At 44.9% G+C, this 18,774-nt stretch overlaps 1 protein-coding gene across 6 annotated transcripts in view; it reads right to left on the bottom strand.

Moving 5' to 3' along the window:
* LOC141072894 (adenylosuccinate synthetase isozyme 2) overlaps positions 1-18,774 on the bottom strand; it is a 172,357-nt gene that overhangs the window by 94,886 nt on the left and 58,697 nt on the right. For all 6 annotated transcript variants that reach the window (XM_073560108.1, XM_073560109.1, XM_073560107.1 and 3 more), the window contains 2 exons: positions 6,608-6,715; positions 4,178-4,259 (listed from right to left, as the gene is read on the bottom strand). In XM_073560108.1, the coding sequence (XP_073416209.1) occupies positions 4,178-4,259; positions 6,608-6,715 (190 nt within the window). The remainder of the gene's footprint in view (positions 1-4,177; positions 4,260-6,607; positions 6,716-18,774) is intronic.

The raw sequence follows: 18,774 nt of genomic DNA, 5'->3' as shown, positions 1-18,774 counted from the left end.
TGCATGAGCACATAGCTGGTACCTTAAGGGGGGACACAAGCCCTCACTAATTCCCACTGACTACAACATGGTGTACCGTCTTAAAGGGATTTCTATAGACCAGGGGAGAGAAGAGGGGGGAGGGTCCCTTACCTAGGTCCTGTGTCCCCCTGCTTGGAGTAGCGCTGACCTCAGCGCTAAATACTGCCAGATCCAATAGCCCATTCTTCTGCAGAGTAAAACACCGCTTCCAGATGCCGATTCACACTCAGCTGGAGTTCGGAGGCGGCCGCTGAGATTACAAGGGCGCTTCTCGTCCAGGACGAGAAGCGCCTGATTTGTGGGCGGAGCCACCGAAGAGCATCATAGCAAGCTCAGAGCCTCCGGATGGCGGCCTACACAGGGCTGAGGCCGGGGACTAAATTTACGGCACCGGCTGGCGCTGAACAGGGGACAGGCAGGAACCCTGCCAGAATGGGATCCCCAGTACCAGCTCTGCCCCTGACCACCTGCTCAGAGCCCTCCAGCCCAGGCACTTACCCGGAGAAGCTGCCGGGTGGAGAAACTTTCTTGCTGTCGCTGCGGTCTTTGGACGGTGCAGGATTAAAGTGGGGGAACCCTCGATCCAACATCCCCTTAACAGGGAGGTGGAGAGGGACCGTCCGCCTCCTTGCATCATCCACTAAAACAGTGGTGATGCAGTGGGGGCTGCTCGGATGCCAAAAAGGGGGTGCCTCTGTACATCCACGGAGTTCAAGCCCCCGGGTGGACAGGGCTAGTTGTCCGGCATTAGGCTTGGCTACAGAAGAGGATAAATGGAGGCAACACTCCATGTGCTCGTCTATAATGGTGTGAGGGAAATCGATGCCCTTTAAGGGACCAATCGCCCCTAAAATCAGCCCAAGCTTGGGATCCCACGTCACAGGAGAGGGTATGTGGTGGCAACACTCCACATGCTCGCCTGTTGGTTCGGGGAGATCAGAGCCTTGAAAGGATCCATCATCCCTTCATGCAGGTAAAAAAAAAATCTTAATTAAAAATTAAAATAAAGAACTTTTGGTCCGAAACCGGACCCGTGTGCCTCCTACGGACATTAAGCATGAACTGGAAGCCAGCATGATGGTGTATACTGCAGAGCAGGAGCTAACTTTCCTTGTATTACTTTGTGTCAGCCTCCTGGTGGCAGCAGCATAACAACCATGGTTTGTGTCCCCCAATGAGGCAAAAGGAAATTACTCATATATAAACATCTTTTGTCTTAAAAGAACATAAGTTCCATTGATTTGACTGAGAGGACCAGCTGTTTTAATCTCTTCACGACCTTGGGGGGGGGGGGGGTTGCCTTTTTTCCTCAGCATTACAAGAGCTATAACTTTTATTTTTTTCGGTCAATATGGCCATGTGAGGGTTTGTTTTCTGCGGGACGAGTTTTGAACGACACCATTAGTTTACTGGAAAACATGTACTGGAAAACGGGGGTAAAAAAAAGGGCGGTGAAGTAGCAAAAAAAAAGTGCATTTCCACAATTTTTTCTTTGTTTGTTTTTTTACTATGTTCACACTAAATGCTAAAACTGACCTGCCATTTATGATTCTCCAGGTCATTAAGAATCTACAGATGCCAAATGTGTAGGTTCTTTTTTTATTTAAGTAGTTTAAAAAAAAATCAAAAAACTTTGAAAAAAAAAATTTTTCACCACTTTTCGAGACCCATAGCGTCTATTTATGGGGATTTTTTTTACTTGTCGAGCTGACTTTTTATTGATACCATTTTGAGATACGATTTTTTGATCGCCTGTTATTGCAATTTTTTAGCAACAAAAAAAAAACGTAAGTCGAGTTCCCATATACCCATCATACATCCTTCATCTCATAGTCCCATGCCCATATTCCCATCATACATATCCTCCATCCCATAGTCCCGTGCCTATATACCCATCATACATATCTTCCATCCCATAGTCCCGTGCCCATATACCCATCATGCATATCCTCCATCCCATAGTCGAGTGTCCATATACCCATCATACATCCTTTATCTCATAGTCCCATGCCCATCATACATATCCGCCATCCCATAGTCCCGTGCCCATATACCCGTCATGCATATCCTCCATCCCATAGTCCAGTGCCCATATACCCATCACACATCCTCCATCCCATAGTCCCGTGCCCATACACCCATCATACATATCCTCCATCCCATAGTCCAGTGCCCATATACCCATCACACATCCTCCATCCCATAGTCCCGTGCCCATATACCTATCATACATATCCTCCATCCCATAGTCCAGTGCCCATATACCCATCACACATCCTCCATCCCATAGTCCCGTGCCCATATACCCATCATACATATTCTCCATCCCATAGTCCAGTGCCCATATACCCATCACACATCCTCCCATAGTCAACCATTATGACATCATAATGAGCGGCAGCAGGGCTTGCAGCCTATGATGACATCAGCGTCGCCATGGCAACCATTGTGACATCATAATGAGGGGCGGGGCTTGATGCGCACACACTTTTTCCCCAGTATGTAGATAGGGGCAAAATTGTTTGGTGAATTGGAACGCGCGGGGTTAAAATTTCACCTCACAACATAGCTTAGGACGCTCTCGGGGTCCAGACGTGTGACTATGCCAAATTTTGTGGCTGTAGCTGCGACGGTGCGGATGCCTATCCCAGACACACACACTTTGAGCTTTATTATATATATATGGCTTGACAAAGACGGGTTACCGTTGAAACGTTGCCATCTGAGGATCAGTAAAGTATCCACTTTTTTCACATTTAATTTGAGTGCTACCTATTTTTTTCTATATAATATATATATATATATATATATATATATATATATATATATATATATATATATATATATATATATATATATATATATATATACATACACACACACATACATACATACACACATACACACATATATATATATACACACACACACACACAGTACAGAGCAAAAGTTTGAACACCTTCTCATTCACAATTTTTGTTAATTATATAGACACCCAAACAGCAGAAAACCCTCACAAGTGAACCTACTTTAGAAACTACACCCCCTCAAGGATTTTTTCCAGGGGTATAGTGAGGATTTTGAACCTAAAAGTACTACACAAAATTTGATAACATTAGGTTGTTATATTGAATATGTCACATTAGTGTTGAGAGCAAGAGCTCGCTATTCCAGTTTGCATCGGGTGCTCGAGTGACATGCACGAGTCCCCACCACGCACGTTTCGTGGCTGTTAGCAAAAAAAAAAAAAAAAAAAAAAATGCCGGGATTACCTGTATGTTTTCTGTTTTTCTAACAGCCCCAAGACATGCGGGCCCTCTAGTATGTCATTCGAGCAGCGAGCACTTGCACGCAACATTAGTCTTTTTTTTTACTTTTGAAAAACCCCAAGCCTCAACCCATTTCTGTAGCCACTGACACATTGAGATTTAAACAAAAAAGAAAAAAAAAAAAAAAAAAAAAAAACATTACAGCAGCAAACTTGTGAAAACTAAAATCTGTGTTAGGCTAGTTTCACACTAGCGTTTATTCCACGCAGCGCACGGCACCGCTAAGCCCCACCCCCTGCCGGCTCCCTGCCCGCCCCATCCGGTCATCGCCGCCTACTATCGCACATGGACGCTTGCGATCTACGCACCCTATCTTTAGCATATTGTGCGCAGATCGTGCGCTAGTAGGATTTTGGCGTGCGCTGCGCACTTTTGAAGGTGCGCCCATGCGCGCCGAACGCAGGATGTTGCATTTCGGCACGCACGGCGCACCTTCAAAAGTGCGCAGCGCACGCCAAAATCCTACTAGCGCACGGCCAGCGCACGATCTGCGCACCCTATGCTAAAGATAGGGTGCGCAGATCGCAAGCATCCATGTGCGATAATGGGCGGCGATGACCGGATGGGGCGAGCAGGGAGTCGGCAGGGGGCGGGGCTTAGCGGCGCCGTGTGCTGCGTGGAATAAACGCTAGTGTGAAACTAGCCTTATTCTGGAAAAAAAACTTTTGGACACGACTTTAGGCCTAATGTGCAAAAGAAAAGCATCACGATTACTACTTCAACAATGAATATTACTCTTTCTGTATTTTATTTTGCTGTACTTACAAATGTATTGGTTATTCGACATAATGAAACTTAATAAGCCATGTCAGAAAAAACTGAAATACCTTAAGCTTGTTAAGTTCTCCTTCAATGTTGATTTCTAATGAAGGGTACATTGATTTGTACTGCTTAGCCAGAACTTCAAATCTATCAAAAGGAGAGGGGGAAAAAAAGGAAAAAAAAAAAAACCTTGTTACCAAATGCTTCCAAAGAAGTATTTAAAGGGAACCTGACAGGTGATGCATGTACGATTTCAGCCATGCAGGTTTGTCTCTGAAATGCCAGCAGCTTCTCCCCGCCTAGTGACCATGACTGACAAGTCTCTGCAATGGTGTCAGCGGGCGGGGACCCCACTTGTACAACCAGTGCAGTGGCTCGGTCCCCAGCAGCCATTAAAAGGATGCTCTTATATGTACATGAGCTGTGAAGATCTATAGGCCGGACATTGATCTGCAAGAGAATCTGCCTCCAGAGATTATTGTATATTATAAAGCAGGGCTGTGGAGTCGGTAAGCCAAACTTGCGACTCCGACTCCTCAATTTCCCTTACACCGACTCCGACTCCAACTCCGACTCCACGACTCCGACTCCCACACATATTGCTTATATTTAAGTGAAAAATTTATTGTAGTACAATGTGAACCTCAGACATTTAATCATTTTTATGATCCAATAATCAAGATATTTAGATAGAACAGAATATATATTGGTGTACTACCCGGTTTTCATTCTTTTTGGTACAGATACGATATGGATAGACAGATATGGATAAATGGATAGATAGAGCAGATATCTAATCTGCTTTTGCTATTGAAAACATTATCTATGAGCTCAAAAACCTTTCAGGTGATGCAGTTTTTTAAAAAGATGATCAGCTTTTGCAGCTGAAAAACGTATCCTCAAAAAACACAGGAAAAACACTGTGTGTGAATGTAGCCTTAGATCAGGAATATAACAGCCATTTATAGGACATTTCATAACTTTCCCAAACTCCTATGAAAAAATATTCAGCACATCCTGCATTGAACTACTGTACCCAATTTATTATATATTTTAGGAGTCGGAGTCGGTCCATTTTATACCGACTCCAACTCCGACTCCAACAAAATGAGCACCGACTCCGACTCCACGACTCCGACTCCACAGCCCTGTTATAAAGGAGGTGTTACCCAGTGCGAGACATGTAACTAACACAAGTAGAGCTGAATTTGGTTTTCTTACAAATACATTTGGTGCACCCCTCTGAGCTCTGTTTATTGCAACAATATTACAACCCTGTCTGCCTGTGAGCGGGAAGCTGAGAGGAACCTACAGATGTGTCAGTTATAATCACACACAGCTCTGTAGTGAGATAAGGAGAGCATATCACACTGGTAAAGTCCACTTTAATTTAACACAAGCTCTGGAGGCAGATTCTCATGCAGATCAGTGTCCGGCCCATAGATCTTAACAGCTCATTTGCATACAAGAAAAACGTGGATTGCTCTGGAAGACGACACCGATTCGCATATATCAAGGTATCATTTTATTAAGCTTCTTATGACCAACAGGCCCATAGAGACGGCTTAGGAGGACTGATCCTACTGACAGTTTCCCTTTAACTATTACAACTTCAAGAAATTAATAACTAATCACATAAACAGTAGTATAAAGCCATCAAAAGCAAGAGAAGATTTCCAACATCTCATTACTATGGCTCATAAGGAAAATAATTGATATAAGCTGAAATACTTATTTTGAGATGTAAAGATTTGCTTGAGGTTATTCAGTTTGGAACTGAAAAAGTCTAGTCTTCACAAAGTTTGCTGCTTCAGTGTTTGTTTTTTTTAAACCTTTAGTCAAATGTTTCTACAGTTATTGAACTACAATTATAAGCATTTCATAAGTTTTTAAAAACTTATTAACATACATTTAGTTAAAGCAAAATTTCAATATTGATAGTGTGGACCTTAACTCTTGAAAACTTCTGCAATTCTCGGCGGCTTGCTTGATATTGTGGCAGATTACAGAAATCTTGAAAAACAAAGGTTAGCATTGCAAAAATTTGGGTCTTTACGTAAACTTTTATTAACCAAATGTATCAAGTTTAATAACTTATGAAATGTTTATAGTTGTACTACAGTAACCATAGAAACATCTAGGTTAAAAAAACACTAAGGGAGCAAACTTTGAAAACCAAAATTTGTGCTGCTGGTCTCAAATTTTGGCAACAAGCTGTACTATAATACATTAGGGTGCAGTGTTGACATGGCAGGGGACAAAGTCATGGCACGTTAGCCCCTTTATAATATAATACTGGTATTAGGAGCCATGTAAAACAGCATTCAATGAAATTCAGATAATTGTGGAACTTTCTAAACCAATGATTGTTCACTTTTGTATTTTCCTTTTTTCATTTTTAAGTGCTGATTTTTATTTGCTAGATTTCTTACAGGTTACAGCTTTGCGAAACAGGCTCATGAAAAGCATGATGTGGTTCAACATACAGTACAAACCTTTTAGAAAATTCATTAAAATCTGAAACAAGATCACACATTCTAAGGCCACTTCTTGCAGCTTTTGAAGAATACACTGGTCCAATTCCCTTCTTTGTGGTTCCCAAACTGTAATAAATAAAAGTTATAATAAGCGTTTGTAATGCCTTTGTTTATAAATACACTGACCAGTAATTTTCTTTGAAGGGAACCGGTCACCATTTTTTGAATATCCCAACAAATACCACCACCTTTTTCTGTCGTGATACATTTCACAAATGAATCAGGACTAGCCTCATTTAAAAACAGCATGGGACCATATCAAAAGATCTTTTTGAGGTATACAGGAGAAGTCAGGAGGCAATCATGTCATGATCCCAATGCAGGTTTTTGAGCTGCACACCGGGGGTTAATGTCTGGAGCTCTGTGCAGGTTTTGACCGGCACACTTGGGGTTAATGATTGTGGCCTCTTTCTGGTTCTGGGAGAGCTTCATAAACCTCTGGGTAGCTTCAATCCCTGCCAGTTATACTTTTGCCTTTGGTCTAGTGTGCTGACCCCCATATGCCTGTTTGTTGCTATATCTTGTTTATATGGTTCTGACCCGATTCTGTTTCCCGTTGTGAGTTTGCCTGTTGATTTTGTACTGCGTTATCATCTGTGTATGACTCATTGCCTGTGACCTGACTACTCTCTGCTCGCCCCTCTTGTACCTTGCAGCTATCTGTGTATGACTCATTGCCTGTGACCTGACCACTCTCTGCTCACCCCTCTGGTACCTTGCAGCCATCTCTGTGTGTGACTCATTGGCTACGTCCTGACTATTCTCCCTGTCTATGCCCCTTGGTAACTTTGTCTCGCAGTTACTCTGCTAGGAATTGTCTTGCAGCTCCTAGCTCTGTGGAGTTTAGGCCATGCCTCTAGCAGTCACGTGCTTCAGGCCCTGCAGCTCTGAAGTACGCATCTATTCGGTTGCTGCCCGCTCCACAGGTATCTTTGAGCATGCTTTCGCTTACTCGGGTCACGCGCACTGGCTCAGTGAGCAAGTTCAGTGCGGTGTCTCTGACATTATAACTGGCCTACAATTTTTTTTTCTCTCCTCACTTCTGCAGCATGGACCCAATGTGTGCTTTATCTGAGCAGGTGAGAAGCTTGACTCAGTCACTGCAGAAGCTTAGTTTGGAACACCAAGCTCTGGCCCAGTCCCAACGGCGCGTTGAGGACTCCGTTCAGGGGGTACTTTCCGCTGGCTTCCAGCAGGTTGGGAATAGAGATGTCATTTTAGTCCCACCTGAATCCCCGGTTAAATTGCCAGATATATTTTCTGGTAACAAGGATGATTTCAGGGCATTTAAGGAGGGCTGTAAGCTTTTTTTTTTTTCTTTGAGACCCCGCTCCTCTGGGGATGAGAAACAGAGGGTGGGGGTGGTGATGTCCCTGCTTAGGGGGTCCCCACAAGCCTGGGCATTCTCGCTTTCCTCTTCTGCCCCTGAGAGAATGTCTGTGGATGCATTTTTTGAAGCCTTAGGGCTTATTTATGATGAGCCTGATAGAGTGCGGTTGGCTGAGGACAAAGTGATGAGTGTCTGTCAGGGGGAGCACTCGGCCGAATGGTTCTGTACTGAATTCAGACGTTGGGCAGCGGAAATTTCCTGGAGTGACGCCGCCCTGCGGGGGCTGTTCCACAGAGGCCTGTGTGAACGTCTGAAGGATGCTTTGGCACTTCATCCTCCGCCTGACTCCCTGGAGGATGCCATGGTCCAAGCGGTTCGCATGGATCGCAGGCTGCGGGCTAGAGGCATTATGCAATGGGAAACGCCCTTATTCTTCAGTGGAGATGAGACCCAGACTCTTCCTATTGCTATGGAGGTGAACGCTGTCCCCTGTGAGGGAAAGGAAAGAAGACGCCACCGGGAAAAGCAGTTGTGCTTCTATTGTGGGAAATCTGGACATTGGAAGAAGGACTGCCCCTCCTGTCCGTCATCCTCCAAGATGCCGGGAAACGACTAGGTCTGGGTAGTAATCGAGGAGGCTACCCAGACCTTCAGGTACAAATTTCCTCATGTGCAAAAATGGTGCTGCAGGTGGAACTGGAACTTGGTTATGGTCCTGTTCAGACTACTGCTTTTATTGACTGCGGTTCGGCTGTGAACCTGATTGATACCAAGGTTATGACTCTTAATAAGATAGGGACAGTCAGGCTTCACGATCCTGTTAAACTTGTGGCAATTGACTCATCTCCTCTTACCCAAGACGGTATCTGTTGCAGGTCTGAACTTTTTTCTCTAAAAGTGGGTTCCACTCATGTGGAGAAACTAAGTTGTCTGGTTGTAGATAACTTGCCTGCAGGACTGGTACTGGGGATGCCTTGGCTTCAACGCCATAATCCTACCATTGATTGGGTTACAGGGGAAATCACTCAATGGGGATGCAATAGTAAATGTGGTAACCGGGGACATCTTGTTAACGCTGTTAAATCAGTGTCTGTCGTCTGTCGATCTGGAAGGTATTCCGGAGTACCTGAAAGATTTCAAAGACGTTTTTTCCGAAAGTGAGGCTGAGGCGCTGCCACCACATAGACCCTATGATTGTGCCATTGATTTAGTACCCGGAGCCAAGTTACCTAAGGCTCGATTGTTCAATTTGTCTGGGCCTGAGCGCCAAGCCATGAAGGAGTACATAGCTGAGAGTCTCCGCAAAGGGCATATCAGGCCTTCTGTGTCACCTGTGGCAGCAGGGTTCTTCTTTGTGAAGAAAAAAGATGGTGGTTTGCGGCCGTGCCTCGACTTTCGGGAACTGAACAAGATAACGGTTAGGAACTCTTACCCACTTCCCCTCATCCCAGACTTATGTAACCAGTTAGCTGGGGCCCAATGGTTCTCCAAGTTGGATCTGCGGGGGGCCTACAATCTGATAAGGGTTCGGGAAGGGGACGAGTGGAAAACGGCATTCCTCACATCAGAGGGACTCTTCGAGAACCTGGTAATGCCATTTGGGTTAACTAATGCACCCGCTATTTTCCAAAATTTCATCAATGTTGTGTTTTCTGATCTGATAGGCCGTTTTGTTATTATTTATTTGGATGATATTTTGGTGTATTCCCCGGACAGTCAATCTCACTTGCAACATCTAAAGACTGTTCTCCAGAAACTCAGGGAGAACCAATTGTTTGCCAAACTGGAAAAATGTTCGTTTTTTGTACAGGAGTTGTCTTTTTTGGGGTTGATTGTGTTCTGTGAGGGGTTTCGTATGGATCCTAAGAAGGTGCTGGCGATCGCTGACTGGGTTCAGCCTCGAGATCTCAAGGGGCTCCAGCGCTTCTTAGGATTTGCGAACTATTACCGGAGATTCATTAAAGGTTTCTCACAAGTGGTTAAACCACTCACGGATCTTACCCAGAAGGGAGCTGATGTAAAAAATTGGTCTGTACGCGCTAAGGAATCCTTCTCAGCAATTAAGAAATGTTTTGTGTCTGCCCTGGTGTTGGTGCAACCTGACCCGTCCAAACCATTCATTGTGGAGGTGGATGCTTCTGAAGTGGGGGTGGGGGCTGTGCTGTCCCAGGGTCCGGCCACCCTTACCAATCTCAAACCCTGTGCCTTCTTCTCCAAGAAGTTCTCTTCAGCTGAGAAAAACTATGATGTAGGCAATAGAGAACTTCTTCAATGGAAGTCTTCAAACAGAGGCTGGACAGACATCTGACTGGGATGATTTAGCGAATCCTGCTTTGAGCAGGGGGTTGGACCAGATGGCCCAGGAGGTCCCTTCCAACTCTACGATTCTATGATTCTTGCGGTCAAGCTGGCATTTGAGGAATGGAGGCACTTTTTGGAAGGGGCGGCTCACCCTATCACGGTTGTCACGGATCACAAAAATTTGGCATACCTTGAATCTGCTAAGAGGCTTACTCCTAGACAGGCCCGTTGGTCACTTTTTTTTTTTTTTTTTTTTCACGATTTCAGTTCACCATTACTTTTCGACCAGGATCCAAAAATGTTAAAGCGGATGCCCTGTCCAGAAGTTTTGATCCAGTGTCTCCCCCTGAGCCGCCGTCCTCCATTTTTCCCCCAGGGGTGGTAGTGGCAGGGGTCTCAACTGAGTTGGAACAAGAAATCCTAAGGGCTCAGGCCCTAGCTCCGGCAACCAGGCCAAGCGAAAAACTGTTTGTTTCAGATTCATTGCGGCCTAGACTTCTGCAGGAGTTTCATGATTCTAGGCTGAGTGCTCATCCAGGTATCACGGCCACTAGAGAGGCAGTAACCAGGGGTTTTTGGTGGCCTTCATTAAGGGCCGATGTCAAGGAATTTGTTTCTGCTTGTGGCATGTGTGCCCGTTCCAAAAGCTTGCATAACCGACCGGCCGGGGAACTCATGCCTTTACCGGTTCCTGATAGGCCATGGACTCATCTTTCCATGGATTTTATTACCGGTCTTCCACCTTCCAGGGGCAATACCGTGATCTGGGTGGTGGTGGACAGGTTTTCTAAACAGGCCCATTTCATTCCCTTGGCAACATTACCTTCAGCAGAAACATTGTCAAGGTTGTTTGTGCAGCATGTGGTCCGATTGCATGGGGTACCCCTGAATGTTGTGTCTGACAGAGGTGTGCAGTTTGTGGCCAAATTTTGGAGGGAGTTCTGTATGAAATTGGGCATCTCACTCTCCTTCTCGTCGGCATATCACCCGGAGAGCAATGGTCAGACGGAACGCACCAATCCCTGGAACAAATGCTCAGGTGTCTGACCTCCGCCAGACAGGAGGATTGGTGTGATGCGTTACCGTTGGCTGAATTTGCTTTTAACAACCGGGTGAGTCAGTCCACCAACATGTCCCCATTCCTGATTAACTATGGCTTTAATCCGCATTTTGGGGAGTTTTCTCGGGTGGATTCCGGTTGTCCAGGAGCAGAGGGGTCTGTTCAACGGTTAAAAAACCTCTGGGCTGAAGTCCGGCATAATATCTCTCGGGCCCAGGGGAGATACAAATATTTTGCGGACAAAAAGAGCCTCGGGAGACATGTTTCAGGTGGGAGAGAAGGTTTGGCTCTCCACGCGTAACATCAACTTGAAGGTACCATCAGTTAAGTTGGGACCAAAGTTCATTGGTCCGTACGAGATTATGGAGATAGTCAACCCTGTGGCATATAGGTTGCGTCTCCCCGCCTCCTTAAAAATATCTAATGTGTTCCATAAGTCTCTGGTGAAACCAGCAGGATCTGTCAAAGAGAACTCTGAGACTGTTGTTCCTCCAGTGCTGGTGGAGGGTCAATTGGAGTATGAGGTCGGACATATTGTGGACTCTCGGCGGGTGCGCCGCTCTTTGCAGTACCTGGTCCACTGGAAGGGATATGGACCAGAAGAGCGCTCATGGGTCCCTGCTCATTCGGTACATGCGGATCGCCTGGTTCGGGCGTTCCATGCCAAGTACCCGGGGAGGCCTGGGGGTCCAGAGGCCCCCCGTTGAGAGGGGGGTACTGTCATGATCCCAATGCAGGTTTTTGAGCTGCACACCGGGGGTTAATGTCTGGAGCTCTGTGCAGGTTTTGACCTGCACACTTGGGGTTAATGATTGCGGCCTCTTTCTGGTTCTGGGAGAGCTTCATAAACCTCTGGGTAGCTCAAATCCCTGCCAGTTATACTTTTGCCTTTGGTCTAGTGTGCTGACCCCCGTGTGCCTGTTTATTGCTATAGCTTGTTTATATGGTTCTGACCCAATTCTGTTTCCCGTTGTGAGTTTGCCTGTTGATTTTGTACTGCGTTATTATCTGTGTATGACCCATTGCCTGTGACCTGATTACTCTCTGCTCGCCCCTCTTGTACCTTGCAGGTATCTGTGTATGACTCATTGCCTGTGACCTGACCACTCTCTGCTCACCCCTCTGGTACCTTGCAGCCATCTCTGTGTGTGACTCATTGGCTACGTCCTGACTATTCTCCCTGTCTATGCCCCTTGGTAACTTTGTCTCACAGTTACTCTGCTAGGAATTGTCTTGCAGCTCCTAGCTCTGTGGAGTTTAAGCCACGCCTCTAGCAGTCACGTGCTTCAGGCCCTGCAGCTCTGAAGTACGCATTTATTCGGTTGCTGCCCGCTCCACAGGTATCTTTGAGCACGCTTTCGCTTACTCGGGGCACGCGCACTGGCTCAGTGAGCAAGTTCAGTGCGGTGTCTCTGACAAATCATTTGTGAAATGCATAACAAAAGCAGAAAAAGGTGGTGGCATTATTTGGGATACTAAAAAACTGGTGACAGGTTCCCCTTAATTACACAGGCAGGACTTTCACATACTCCAAGATGGAATAAAAAGGAATGTTCCAGCGTAAAACAAAAATTATATATAATATATACATACAATAAGTATTGACTACACGCCCAATTTTTGAAATACAAACATTTCTAAATGTGCTATTGACCTGAAACTCTCACCAGATGTCGGTGACAAGACAACCCATCCAATACACGCAGGCAACAACAAAAAAAAAAAAAAATCAAACCACAGATGATGTCCATAAATTAAGTTGTTTAATATTGAGAAATGATACAAAGAACAAGTATTGAACACACTTACTGAAATGCAATACTTTGTATAAAAGCCTTTGTTGGTGGTGACAGCTTCAAGACACCTCCTGTACGGAGAAACTAGTTGCGTGCATTGCTCAGGTGCGATTTTGGACCATTCATCCACACAAACACTTCAAATCCTGAAGGATCTGTGGGTTCCTTCTAAAAACAATGAGCTTTAGTTCCTTCCATAAATTTTCTATTGGATTCAGGCGAGGTTATTTTTTTCTTCGTTCTCTGAAACCAAAGCTGCTAAAATAATCCAGCCAATTGACAGCTTTCTTGCGTGTATGTTTGGAATCTTGCTGAAATGTAAACACTTGTTTCATCTGCATCATCTTGGTAGATGGCAGCAGATATTTATCTAGAATGTCTCAGTACATTTGTCCATTCTATCCGTATGCTGAAAAACAACCCCACTTCATGATAGTCCCACGTCCAAACGTCACTGCTTGTATGGTTTTTTTTTTGTTTTGTTTTTTTTTTGGGGGGGGGGGGGGGGAGCCTTTTGGCCTCCAATCATGGTGTGTATTACCGCATGCAAAGAGTTCAATTTTGGTCTCATTGGAGTATAATTTGCCAGTATTTCAGAGGGTTGTGTAATTGTTCCTCAGCAAACTATAAAATGAGGTTGAACATGTTTTTTTCTTAAGAGTGGTGAGTGTGCATACAGGTCATAGAGATTGGCTTAGTGATCGGACCCAAAGAGTGGTCGTAAATGGCTGCACATCCAGTTGGAAGAATGTTTCAAGTGGGGGTACCACAGGGCTCTGTCCTGGGCCCTGTATTGTTCAACATCTTTAATCAACGATTTAGATGAAGGAATTGAGGGTAAATTGATTAAATTTGCTGATGACACAAAGCTTGGAGGGATAGCTAATACTAGAGAAGAGAGGGAGGGGATTCAAAAAGATATAAATAAACTGGAGCAGTGGGCAGCAACTAACAGAATGGTTTTTAACAGGGAAAAATGTAAACTACTACATCTGGGCAATAAAAAAGAAAAAAGCATATACAGAATGGGAGGAATAGGGCTAAGCAACAGCACATGTGAAAAAGACTTGGGTATACTAATAGATCACAGACTGAATATGAGTCAACAGTGTGATGCAGCAGCAAAAAAGGCAAATGCAATTCTAGGATGTATTAACAGAAGCATACAGTCTAGATCACGTGAAGTCATTATTGCCCTCAACTCCTCTTTGGTCAGACCTCATCTGGAATACGGTGTCCAGTTTTGGGCACCACATTTTAAAAAAGACATCAACAAAGTGGAGCAAGTTCAGAAAAGAGCGACCAGAATGGTGACCGGTCTGCAAACTCTATCTTATGAGGAAAGGTTGCAGGATTTGGGAATGTTTAGCTTGCAGAAGAGAAGACTGAGAGGAGACTTAATAGCTGTCTACAAATATCTCAAGGGCTGTCATATTGTAGAAGGATCATCTTTATTCTCATTTGCACAAGGAAAGACTAGAAGCAATGGGATGAAATTGAATGGGAGGAGAAACATTAGATATGAGAAAAAAAACTTTTTGACAGTTAGAGTGATCAATGAGTGAAACAGGCTGCCACGAGAGGTGGTGAGTGCTCCTTCAATAGAAGTCTTCAAACAGAGGCTGGACAGACATCTGTCTGTGATGATTTAACGAATCCTGCTTTGAGCAGGGGGTTGGACCAGATGGCCCAGGAGGTCCCTTCCAACTCTACTATTCTATGAATGTGTGCATTACTCTTTGTTTTCTTTGAAACAACTGTACCTGCTGACTCTAGGTCTTTCCGTAGCTCTCCACACGTGGTCAGTGGCTTTTGGACAACTCATCTGATAATTCTTTTCAAGTGATGAGTGAGTATACTCATGGCTCAGGTGTCCTCCGAGTATTTTGGTGTGCTCGGAGATTTAGTTTGTGTCAACGCAGCTGCATAATTTGCAGCTATTGTACAGCCTGAATACATGTGAGGATTGCCTGTTTGTTGGGGAATCCCCACATGTATTCAGGCTGTCTAGCAGTCACAAATCATGCAGCTGCGTTGACACAAACTAAATCTCCAAGCAAGCCAAAATACTCGGAAAACACTCGAGCATGCTCAGGAAAACCCAAGCAACGATTATACTCGCTCATCACTATTCTTTTCCCTTCTCTGTCTGAAATCTTGAGCGGAGCACCTGAGTGTGGTCGGTTAATGGTGAAATCAAGTTCTTTCCACTTCTGGATTATGGCCCCAACAGTGCTCACTGGAACCTTGAGTAGTTTAGAAATTCTTCTGTAGCCAATGCAATCAGTATGTTTTGCAATAATTAAGAGGTTGCAAAGGTCTTGAGACAGCTTACTCGTTTTGTCCACCATGAGAAGTTTCTTGTGTGACACCTTAGTAATGAGACACCCTTTTATAGGCCACCAGATGATATATTTCACTAAATGGCACGATTGCTTTCTAATTACTCAGATTTCAGCTGTTGCCTCAACTTTCCATGGCTTTTTACACCTCTTCAAGTGTTCAAAACTTTTTCCCTTTGTTATTTCTCACTATTAAACAATCAATTTATGGACATCTATGGTTTGATTTTGTTGTCTGTGTGGATTGGATGGGTTGTTATTGACATCTGTGGGAATTTCATGTCAATGGCACATTTAGAAATATATTTACTTATTTCCCCCGCTGTATATGAGGCATACTTACCTATTAGTAGTCATGTGGATCCAGCCCAGGCTGCTCCAGAGGGTCTACACCAGCTTAGGAAGGGATGACTGCTCTGTTCAGAAGTAATGGAGCGCTACTGAAGTCAGGTGACTAGAACACTGCCTCATCGGATGGTTCTCTGAAGACACGCATTTCTTAATTAGCTGCAGGAGTCAAATGCGTATCAGAGAACCATCCTGTAATGAGTTTTAGTCAACTGGCCTGCTGCAGCCAATCACAGACTTCAGCAGCCCTGTATCTTCTGAACAGCGCAGACATCCCTTTCAGAACCAGCCAGACCGCTAGAGTGACCTGAACTAGATCCACAGGCTTCTGCTAGGAGAGTTGGCAGTTTTTTTTTCCCTTTCTTAGAAAATACACCCATCCCAATTAGCAAATTATTCTGCATCTGACAACTCCATTAAATACAACCCTCTCTTGATCAAAAGGTTTGGCCCCGATAACATAATAAAGCTTACACTCTCCTCCCTTGCCGGTTCTGCAGTGTAAACAGTCGCGCAGTGTTGTGACAAGTGACTGGTGCCCAAGTCTCTGCATTCGGATGTTTCGAACATGTAGAGGAAGTTCGGGTTACAGATGTTCCCCGGACTTCCTCTTCATGCTCAAAACATCCGAAGGCGGAGGCAGTGACATCAGCACTAATTAGGCACTGGCATCACGTCACAAAATCGCACGAGAACCCAGGGGAGAGAGTGCCAACACCGCAGGAACGGCCCGGCATGGAAGTGGAGTATAAGCCTTATGTTATTGAGGCAAAGAAAATTTGAGTATGAGAAGAAGTTGTTCAAGTAGTGGACAACTTTAACGTTCCCCTTAAGATCCAGTTCCTGTCTAGAAGTAAGCATAGTCAAGAATATTGCCATTCCTGTGTGTTAGGCCGGTTTCACATTTGCGTTACAGGCCGCAGCGCCGGCCTGCGCACGGCCGCCGCTAAGCCCCCCCGGCGGTAGCTCCGCCTCAGAGCGCATGACGCTGCATGCATCACCTATCTTTATCACTTAGGACGCAGGCCGTGCGCAGTATGCGTTTGGCGGCGCCTGCTTCCTTTTGACGGTGCGCCGACCAGCGCCAAACGCAACCTGTTGCAATTTGGTTGCGCTCGGCGCACCGTCAAAAGGATGCAGGCGCCGCCAAACGCATACTGCGCACGGCCTGCGTCCTCAGTGATAAAGATAGGGGATGCATGACGCATGCAGCGTCATGCGCCCGGAGGCGGAGCTACCACCGGAGGCGCAGCAGGGGGCGGGGCTTAGCGGCGGCCGTGCGCAGGCCGGCGCTGCGGCCTGTAACGCAAATGTGAAACCAGCCTTAGACAGCTAATCACAAGAAGAAAGATGCAACTGAATATAATAGTCTAAATGCATACAAAGCCAGCTGGAAACAGACACTGACATGAAAGCAGGGCACTGCTATTCCTAGTAAGACTCTTCACATCACCAAGCAGCTCCCGCTTCCAGCTGAGTGCTATAATATAGACCACAGCTAACTAATATTGCTGGCAAAACAACGTCCAGTATAAAGTAAAGCCGTAAAGCAGTTTGCCAGACTGGAGCAGAAATCTTCATTGTGTGAAGCTGTGAACCGAAATATAAATGAGCAGCAGGCAAAGTCAAGATTTTGGGAGCAGAAACTGCACAGAAAACCTGCAATTTAAGGTTGGTAAACTACATGGGAACAGAATACACCAAAACAGGCACAATTCACTGTGCTTGCAATTAGTAAATCTGCACATAGGTTCATCAGACTTTTGAATGAACACCATTACCTAAACCTGCCACATGTAGTAAAGGGTTATTCCCTCTTCAGGAGCGCTCCACTTCCCAGTCTCCTGGTTCATCGCTTAACCTGAATTGCGTGCTCCTAACATAGAAAAAAATTAACATAGAAAAAATTGCGTGCTCCCCCATACTGCAAACAGAGGAAGCTTTGCCTTTGCAGCATTGGAGGAATGCAGACAAACTGGAACTGGCCGTATCCAACCAACTTCAGAGAGAAGTGCAGTACTCCTCGCCAAGGCAATCTGCCACCTCTTGTGCGCAGGGAACAGTAAACCTGCACAACTAAAAATCCCTCTGTTCTTTTACTCATTTAAGAGGTTTAAGGCTGTGCGCCCACGTTGCAGTTTTTTTAAGTGTTTCCGCAGTGTTTATGCCGGCTCAGACGCTGCAGAAACGCTTAAAAGATGCTTCAAATTAATTTGCATGCTTTTTTGGCTTTTTGTGCCAATGCATGCGTTTTTAACCGCTCAGGAATCGCTTAGCGGCTAAAACGCAGCATGCTCATTAATTTCCGCATTGCTGAGCGTTTTTAGCCTTCCCCAATGTTCCCAGAAAACGCGCGTCAAAAAACGCGTTGCTTTTTTGCAAAAACCGCGCAAGAATTGCATGGAAAAAAGACGCGCGTTTTCTGGGAAGGGGGATCAGTTTCCTGAGCGTTTAAAAACGCTAGCGTGGGCACATAGCCTAACACTGATTTTTCCCTCCCCCTCTTCCCAGCTGTGTTTTATTTTTCTGTCCACGTACACTACCGTGGAAAATTTTACAGTCACTTAGCATTTTCCTTATTTTTGAAAGAAAAGTACAGTTTTTCCAATGAAGCTAACATTAAATGATTCAGAAATACACTCTATACATTGTTAATGTGATAAATGACTATTCTAGCTGCAAATGTCTGGTTTGTAATGCAATATCTTCATAGGTGTATAGAGGCCCATTTCCAACAACCATCACTCCAGTGTTCTTATGGTACTTTGTGTTTTCTAACTGTGTAAGAAGGCTAATAGATGGTTAGAATACCCTTGAAAACCCTTGTGCAAGTATGTTAGCAAAGCTGAAAACAGTTTGGCTGATTAGAGAACCTATAAACCCGACCTTCCTTTGCGCTAGTTGAGAATCTGGAGCATTACATTTGTTGGTTCCGTTAAACTCTCAAA

This window comes from Dendrobates tinctorius, unplaced genomic scaffold (assembly GCF_039654945.1).
Source record: "Dendrobates tinctorius isolate UK_male_01 unplaced genomic scaffold, ASM3965494v1 ptg000293l, whole genome shotgun sequence".
In the NCBI taxonomy this organism is placed as follows: Eukaryota; Metazoa; Chordata; class Amphibia; order Anura; family Dendrobatidae; genus Dendrobates; species Dendrobates tinctorius.
Note: the sequence above shows the minus strand (reverse complement) of the source record. Positions and strands in the feature narration are given on the sequence as shown.